This window comes from Chrysochloris asiatica, unplaced genomic scaffold (genome assembly GCF_000296735.1).
Source record: "Chrysochloris asiatica unplaced genomic scaffold, ChrAsi1.0 scaffold00124, whole genome shotgun sequence".
NCBI lineage: Eukaryota > Metazoa > Chordata > Mammalia > Afrosoricida > Chrysochloridae > Chrysochloris > Chrysochloris asiatica.
The window spans coordinates 9,790,449-9,799,535 of record NW_006408642.1 but is presented as its reverse complement, the minus strand read 5'-3'; the positions used below and the strand labels follow the sequence as shown (position 1 = coordinate 9,799,535).

At 42.5% G+C, this 9,087-nt stretch overlaps 1 protein-coding gene across 1 annotated transcript in view; it reads left to right on the top strand.

Moving 5' to 3' along the window:
• Positions 1-9,087, top strand: part of LARS2 (leucyl-tRNA synthetase 2, mitochondrial) — a 255,884-nt gene that overhangs the window by 161,970 nt on the left and 84,827 nt on the right. The window contains exons 9-10 of the mRNA XM_006868824.1: positions 2,825-2,929; positions 6,563-6,678. Of these exons, the coding sequence (XP_006868886.1) occupies positions 2,825-2,929; positions 6,563-6,678 (221 nt within the window). The remainder of the gene's footprint in view (positions 1-2,824; positions 2,930-6,562; positions 6,679-9,087) is intronic.

Below are 9,087 nucleotides of genomic sequence, written 5' to 3'. Positions count from 1 at the left end.
TACCAAAAGGAAATAGCTGATGTTCAACCATTTCAAGAGGTAGCATATGATCAAGAGCCAATGATACTTAAGGAAGAAATCCAAGGTGCATTGAAGGAATCGGCACAGAACAAGGCACCAGGAATTGATGGAATAAAAATTGAAATCTTTCAAGAAAGTGAGGTGACACAGGAGGCACTCACTCATCTTTGCCAAGAAATTTGGAAGACAACTATCTGGTCGACTGATTGGTTGTTGTTGTTGTTAAGTGCCGTGGAGTCGGATTGGTAGAGGTCCATATTTGTGCCCATTCCAAAGAGAGGTGACCCAACGGAATGCGGGAATCATCGGACAATCTCTTTGATATCCCATGCAAGTAAAGTTTTACTAAAGGTAATACAGAAATGGCTATAATCATACATTGACAAGGAACTTCCAGAGGTTCAAGCCAAATTCTGAAGAGGCCATGGAATGAGGGATATCATTGCTGATGTCCAATGGATCTTGACTGAAAGCAGAGAATATCAGAAAGATGTTTGCCTGTGCTTTATTGACTATGCAAAGGCTTTCGATTGTATGGATCATGACAAGCTATGGACAATATTTGGAAGTATGAGTATTCCTGAACACTTAATTGTGCTCATGAGGAATCTGTACCTGGACTAAGAGGCACTTGTTCGAACAGAACATGGGGACACTGGATGGCTTAATATTAAGAAAGGTGTACGACAGGGTTGTATTCTTTCACCATACATATTCAACCTGTATGCTGAGCAGCATACAGCATAAGTACAGATGGATTGGCCAAGTAGCAGCATCGATGGACTCAAGCGTGGCAACAATAGTGAGGTTGGCCCAAAATTGGGCAGTGTTTCGTTCTGTGCGTAAGGTCGCTTTGAGTTGGTACCGACTTGATGGCACCTAAGAACAACAACAATTCACCTGTATGCTGAGCAAATAATCCGAGAAGCTGGGTTATATGAAAAAAAAACAACAACAAAAAACGTGGCATCAGGATTGGAGGAAGACTAATTAACAACCTGCGATATGCAGATGATACAACCTTGCTTGCTAAAAGTGAAGAAGACTTAAAATATTTATGATGAAGAACAAATACCACAGCCTTTGGTATGGATTGCTTCTCAATGTAAAGAAAACAAAAATCCTCACCACTGGATCAATAAAGAACATTCTTGTCAACGGAGAAAAGATTGAAGTTGTCAAGGACTTCATTCTTCTAAGATCAACTGTCAACACTCACAGAAGCAGCAGTCAAGAAATCAAACAGTGTATTGCATTCGGAAAATCTGCTGCATAAGACCTTTTTCAAGTATTGAAGAGCCAAGATGTCAGCTTGAGGACTAAGGTGCACCTGACCCAACCCGTGGTATTTTCAATAACCTCATATGCATGTGAAAATTAGACAGTGAATAAGGAAGTCTGTAGAAGAATTGATGCTTTTCAGTTATGGTGTTGGAGGAGAATATTGAAAGTGCCATGGGCTGCCCATGGAACCAACAGATCTGTGTTGGAAGAAGTGCAGCTAGTGTGATCCTTGGAGGCCAAAATGGCCAAACTTCGTCTCTCATACTTCTGACCTATTGTCAGGAGGGACCAGTCACTGGAGAAGGATATCATGTTTGGTAAGATGGAGGGTCAAAGAAAAATAAGAAGACCCCCAGCAAGATGAATTGGCCAAGTAGCAGTATAAGTGGGCTCAAGTGTGGCAACAATAGTGAGGTTGGCCCAGGATTGGGCAGTGTTTCATTCTGCTGTGTATAAGGTAGCTATGAGTCGGCACCGACTCGATGGCACCTAACAACAACAACAAACTCCTCAGTTTTATGATTTGTTTTTCATTTGCTTTGTGCTCTTTGAGTTTCTTGTTTAATCTTCCCACACCCTCCGACAGCTCTTCAAAACTCCTCTCAGTAGTTTTTTATACATTCCAACCTGGGAGATCATCTTTCGAGTGAGTTCCTCGTTTTCCTGAAATTGCTTCCTGAGGCCCTCTATCCTACTCAAACCTGACTGGTCACTCTCCATGCCTCAGCTACACACTTGTCACTTAGGACTTAAGTCTTTGTTCTGTGAATGTGCGTACTCTCGTTCCTTTTTGGGCCTTCAGTTCCCTGGGTCCCCAGTGTGTCTATTTATTTATCCCTTCATTTTGCTGTAACATAACCTTCTGTTTATTCTCAGAATGGTTGTTTTTGAGTGCCTTTGAGTCGGTTCCACTCATAACTACCCTGTCTAGGGTTTCCAAGGAGCTACTGGTATGTTTGAACCTCCAACCTTGTAACTCAAACTGACCTTGCAGTCCTGTGCCTTACCCTGTAGCACCACACCTGGACTCCTAAGAATTGTTACTTGGGAAGAAATGTTTGACTTTATATATTTGGAAATCCCTTCCTTCCTGTCTGCTCAGTCATTTTCTACTCCTCTTCCCATTTCCATCGCAAATGTTATAGCTTGAAATTTCAGATGTCTCCTAGCTCACCATAGATAGATTTTTGTGTTTCTCATTCTTCTGTATATTTGAGGCATTTTCAAAAAGAAAAGGAGATATGGGTGTGTTTCCCCCTCACCCACCCACCCAATCTAGAAGGCAAAAATACCATTCTCCTTCCTTTGGTTATGAGCATGGATGAATATTTTCCCATGTACTCTTGTAATCTTTTGATTTTCCTCTGGTGTGAATTACCTATTAATACCCTTCAAAGAACAAATTCTTGAATAATTAGCACAGAACACAGAAGTTCTAATGCTGATGTTCTCACTTGTCTGCTCTGAGATCAGATGGTGCTGGGGTCCCAGTTGACTGGTGTCTACAATTCATTTTCAGATTGCCTCACACCCGTGATGGCTGTGAACAAGCTCACCCAGCAGGAAGTCCCTGTGGTTATCATGGCCAAAGCAGACCTGGAGGGCTCTCTGGATGCAAAAATAGGTAAGTGGCTAGTGCAGTGGAATCAGGGGGATGTATTTTGCAATCTTAAGATCAAAATACAAATCTATTATTGTCAACTAGAAGAACCAGCCTTTGATTCCATGACATTTGTAAAAATGAATGCCCGTTCATGTAACCATCCCTTACTTAAGTACTACTTTTTGAAACCATAGTTAGTATTATGCCTTGCTAATTGGAAAAGCACAGGACTTCAATGTCAGTGGTTCAGATTCACCAGATACTCCTCGGAAACCCCGTACAGGATCACTGTGAGTCAGAACCGACTCGAAAGCACTTAACAACACCACAAATTGCTATTGAGAATAACAAACAAACCTGACCCACAGACCTTGCCCTAGAGCTACTGAGAGTTGTATGTGCAATGTGGGGAACAGCACAATGCAGATGAAAACCCATTTTCAGAATTCATAAAACCAACAGCAGCTCCTGAGCTGAGGGTTCAAAGCACAAATGATCGATGTGGGCTGGGTTTTTGGTGAAGGCTTTGAGGAGGAGGTGAACTTGAGCTATTCAAGAAAAAGAACGTGAAACAGCAGTAAAATTGAAGGCGTATTTAGAACTGTAAATTGGATGTCCTTGGCAGTCTTACTCATTCGTGAGCGCTCTGAACTGTCGTCACATAACAGGAAGTCTGAGACTGAACAAAAGAATGGGAACCAAAATATGGGCCTAACCGAGGTCCCTTGCCTTTAGAATGGGCATGTGCGTCGCTCTCTGTTTTCTAGCATGGCTACTGGAGCGTCTAGCCTGTCTCTACATGCCCAAACCCTGCAGAGAAGGCTGTTTCCACACCTTTATCTCCTAGCACACAGAAGTAGCAATCTTTATAAAAATCCTGTTTTCCTCATGATTCTCAGAGCAGCTTTGACAAAGTGATTTGAAGAAACATCTAAACAAAAAACAGACGTTATGCCATTCAGATCATTCTCTTCTGACCATTTAAACCCAGAAATGTGTTGCTTACAGGAAATAATTCCTTCCGTTACTTTTATGCATTTTATAACGAGTAAAAATTATTAGGGTAATGAGCCAGGATAAACAATAAAAAAAGCTCTTGTTGGTTTAGCTGAGATGGTTTTGTTTGGTTTGCTTTGTTTTGTTTTAATTATTTCTCGTCAATCCACTGATACAATATTGAGAGTTTCGAAGTGGAAAAACAAAATCTGAATTTTCAAACGTTCGTGGAAAATTGTTTTTCCTGTTGTTTTGATTTCTTTCACAGACATAATGAACATTTCTAGATTACTGCTTCTTGTCCTTTAAGCAGAAATACACAGAGGTGAAGTAGCATTTCCTTACAGCATCTCCGCTGTTACAAATGGGTCTCTGGATTCTACCAAGAGTCACACGACTAACACCATGGCCCATTACATTCTTTGTAGGGCATGATAAGTTACGCAGCCTTGATGTTTCCTTTTGAAAGTTATCCCTAGTTAACTCCAAATCATACACTTTGGGATGATAGTAAATGACTCTTTTTCCTTCGTGGCCATTAGTACTTCTCCATATTAATTGCTTATTGTTTGTCCTTACCTTTCAGTATTCTTCAAGTTTACTCTGAACATTTGTTTGTTTTGTTCAATGCTTTTTGTCGGTAATCATGCCTGGAACACCACAAGAGATGCCTGTGGTACCACAGAGCTTTCCAGCATACCACAGAGTTTCAGAACATGTCTTCTAAACATTTAGGGGGAAAAAAACAGAAACAGTTGCTTCTGAGAAGACGCTTATGTGTCAGACTAGAACTGTGCTCCACAGGGTGTTCAGTGCCTGATTGCTCAGACATCTCTGCTGAACTCAAACCATCAACCATTCCTTAACAGTCGAGCACATTAACTGTTTGCACCACCCAGAGACTCCCCAAACACTAAACCACCCTTCTTAGGACCATGCTTGCAAAGGTCTGACTTAACATTCTGTGCACAGTCCTTAGCTTTGTATCTCTTTGTTACCACATAAGGTGTTGTGTGCACCAGAATGTCAACGCATTTGACAGGTACACCTTCAAGCAGGGGCTCCCAACCAGGGATGCGTTTGCTAGCAAGGAACATTTAACAATTTCTGTAGATATTTTGGATTGTTAGAACTCAGGAAGTGCTACTGGTAGGGACCAGGGGTGCTGGGCAGCATCCTACAGTGCACTAGATAGCATCCACAACAAAGGATTATCTGGTCCAAAATGTCATTTGTACCAAGGCTGAGAAACATGCCCTACAGAACCCACAACTGAAAAAGCTGTTTTCATGAATAGCTGAAGCTGAAACTTCAGGCCTCGGCTCCTCTGGATGACTGATTCACTGATGCTCCACTCCATCTCCTCACAGACATATGTGAAGTGAAGAAGAAATGTCTACGCCAAATGTGCTTTTGCCTTTAGAAGCAAAGCACACTAAGAAAGAACACAATTGTCAGTGTCTGACTTCCTGTTAAGTGGAGCTTTCTAGACCCTCAACGAGATGGACCAACACAGTGGGTACACACATGACAATTGTGAGGATGGTACAGGACTGGGCAATGTTTTGTTCTGTCCTACATGGGGTTGCTATAAGTCGGGACCAACTCAACTGCACCTAACAGCAGTGCCTCACCACTCATCTATCCATTTAGCGTATGTCTTGCTGTGATGTTAGAAGCTAGGCACCAGTATTTCAAATACCTGCAGGTCACCCATTGTAAACAGGTTTCAGCAAAGCTTCCAGACTAAGATAGACTAGGAAGAAAGGCATGGAGATCTACTTCTGAAAATTAGCTAATGAACAACAACACTGTCTGACTCACTTCTTTAGACACATCATCAGGAGGGACCAATCGCTAGAGAAGGACATCAGATTGAATGAAGCAGGGGCCCAGCCAGGGCTGGACTATGATGGACTGACGCAGTAGACACAACAGTGGGCTTGGACATGTTGTTAATCATGAGGCTGATGCAGGACTGGACAATGTTTCATTCTATTGTGCAGAAGATCACCATGGGTCTGTCTACCTATCTTAGGACATTCCAAAGGAGCCAGCTTTGTTTCACAGGAGAAAGCCACTGTCCTCCGTCACAAAGGGAACTCACAGAAAAGGCTTTCCCAAAGGCTTGTGGTTTGCTATTTCAGTGACAGAAAGTATTCAGAATTGTATACTTTAGAGTTACAGCTATTTAAGGGGGTTGGGGGTGGGGGGGACAGGGGAAGGAAGTTAAGTAAAAGGGAACAGATCTCTAGGAAATAATCCCAGCGTGAGAAACTGGTAGGTAAGAGCTTCCAAGACTGTTCTCCATTTTCCCAGGGAGTCTGATATGGTTTTGTGAATTTTATAATTAATTAAGACATTTGTTGTTGTTAAGTACTGTGCAGGTCATAGTGACCCTGCACAAGGTTTCCAAGGCTGCAGATCTTTACGGGAGCAGAAAGCCTTATCTTTCTCCCACGGAACAGCTGTTAGTTTCCAACTGCGTACCTTGAGGTTAGGATCCTGATTCATAACCACTACGCTACCAGAGCTCCTTAATTAAGACATAGAGTCTCCTTAAATGAACGAAAGCTGAATGTCAGTACCGTCGATTACTTTGTGATGTGTCAGTTATTTTGTTAAGGAAATGTTTTGTGTTTCTTCCTCTCTGACTAGGAATTCCCAGTACCAGCTCAGAAGACACCATCTTAGCCCAAACCTTAGGTTTGTTCTACTCTGAAGTTATTGAAACTTTGCCAGATGGCACAGAGAGACTGGTCGACTCTGCTGAGGTTGGTGCCCCATACCATGGGCTTAAGAATTTAGTTCTAAAATCATTGACTTGCCTTGAATTTGGTGATACCTGTCTATCAAATGCAAATAATAATTCTTTTGTAAGATCTAGACATTAATTAACTCGAAGTTGAGACCAATCCTAGAAAAAGATAGCATTGAAGTAACAAGTGTTATTTGGGGAATCTTCTGCTGGAGGAAAATTGCCTTTTCCAGTCACACTGGCTCTTTGGAGGAGGCGACTAAAAATGTTCTTCTGAGAGAAGATCCCTGTTCTTCCCAACTGACTTAATTCCACCTGAAATTTAACAGGCGCCGCTCGGAAACCCTCTACAGGGTAGCTATGAGTCAGAACCAACCCAACAGCACTAAACAACAATGTCCAACTCATTTACAAGAATGTGAACAGTGAAATTCTGAGTCATATTTATTTGGTCAAGTTTATCTCATAGTAGGAGCCTTGGCAGCTCAATAGTTGAGTGCCTGACTAGTAGTCCCTGGGTTGGTGGTTCAAACCTACTAGGTGCTCCATAGGAGAAAGATGTGGCAACCTGCTTCCAGACAACTTTAAAGCCTTGGAAACCCTATGGGTCAGTTCTACTCTGTCCTGTAGGGTGGCTGTGAGTTGGAATCACCTTGAAACAGTGGCTATCTCTTGCTAGCTTGGGTGATCCCTCTTGTTGGCTTGAATAAGCAACGCTTGGAGGTGGTAAACCTGGTAGGATTTGAGCCCAACTTCAATGTTGAACTAGACAGAAAATATGACAGAAGACGTAGGTCACAGATGGCGAGACTTGATAGTGGGAAATGGCTTACAGCAGTGATTCAAAATCCGGTCCCTGGACCAGTGTATTGGCATCACCTAAGAGCTGTAGGATCTGAAACCCCCACCCCAAACTAATAAGCTCCCCTAGGTGATTCCTGTAACATTAAAGTTTGAGAAGTATCAGAGCCTGCGTTCTTAAACTTGACTGTCCATTGCATCACCGGGAAAGTCTTTCTTAAAATACAAACTGATGTCGAAGTCCTACTTGTAGGTGTTCTGATGTAATGGGTTTGGGGGGAGGGCTTAGGTCTTATCAGTAATCAGTGCCTCCCAGGTGATTCTAAGGTAGAGTAGAGTTAGGAACTGCAGGCTTAGGGTAATGGTCCCACATATCACTGTCTCTGAGTCATCTGGGAGGTGTTTGCTGACCTCAATCTAGATGATACTGTTTCAACTCCATCTAGAAATCCAAGTTTTTCAGGTTTGGGATCGCCTGGCTAATGAATCATTTTTTAGTAAGTGTCAGAATAAGGAAACGACCAGATTTTTCCATTTATCAGGAGTTCCACTCTGATCTTATGTTTGTACCTTCACTTCATAAATTGTATCCCCAGACATGAGTCATGCTGTACAATATCGATCCTAAGCTCTATTTTCAGACCTCGTTTGAGTAGACTGCCCGGAGGTGGAATAAAGCCAAGCCGCACTCTAGCAGAGCCAAGTCAAGGGGTCTGCATGGGAGCCCCAGACAACTCTCTTGAGGGGCATTCATGGTGAAAATGAGACTTTTGAAGTGCCCACTCATTAATGTAGGACTCTCCGTATTAACTGTGCTTCCTGGCTTCTTTTGGATAGCTTCAACTAGTCTGTTGTGTTGTCTTCTGGCTCTAGACTGAATATACCAGGTAAAGTAATTTTTTTAGTGGATAGAAAGAGCTGGATTGAGAAAGGCTCCTCCCATCCATGAGCTCCTGGAATGTAGGAGAGTCAGTGGCCCATCAAGTAGAGAGGTTTTCAAGGGCTCTTCCTAGTATTTGTATCGTGAGTATATGACGGAGTGCAGAGCAGAGCATATTCTACCCGCAGGAGTTCCCTTGGTACAGAACTCGGTACTTCAGAAGACACTTCATTTACTTCAGACTACTCATGAAAAGGACCAAATAAAAGCTATGTTTACCAACATAGCTCTATTATTTATGCTTCATGCCTCATGTGTGTAAGCTCCTTGAGGGCAGGGAGTATTCCTATTGATCTTTGTGTTCCCCATGCCTGACTCAGTCCTAGCACGTAGTAAGTGTGCAGTATATCTTCATTCAACCAAGTTCAGTGTGTTGCAGTCATACAGTCTTGGTTCTTAAAATTAGTTTGGGTCTCTGAAAAGTGTAAGATACGAGAGAGTTTCACTTCGGCACACTTAGTGTCCTCTTTTGGTGCCTATAAATGTTGTTGTTAGATGCCATCCAGTCAGTGTTAACTCACAGTGACCCAGAGTCCAACAGAAGAAAACATTGTCCAGTCCTGCACCATCCTAACAACTGTTAAGTTTAAGCCCGCTGTTGCTGCCACTGTACCAATCTTGGCTGGGGCGGGGAGTTGGCCTTCTTCTTTTTCACTGACCCTCTTACTTTATCAAGCATGATGT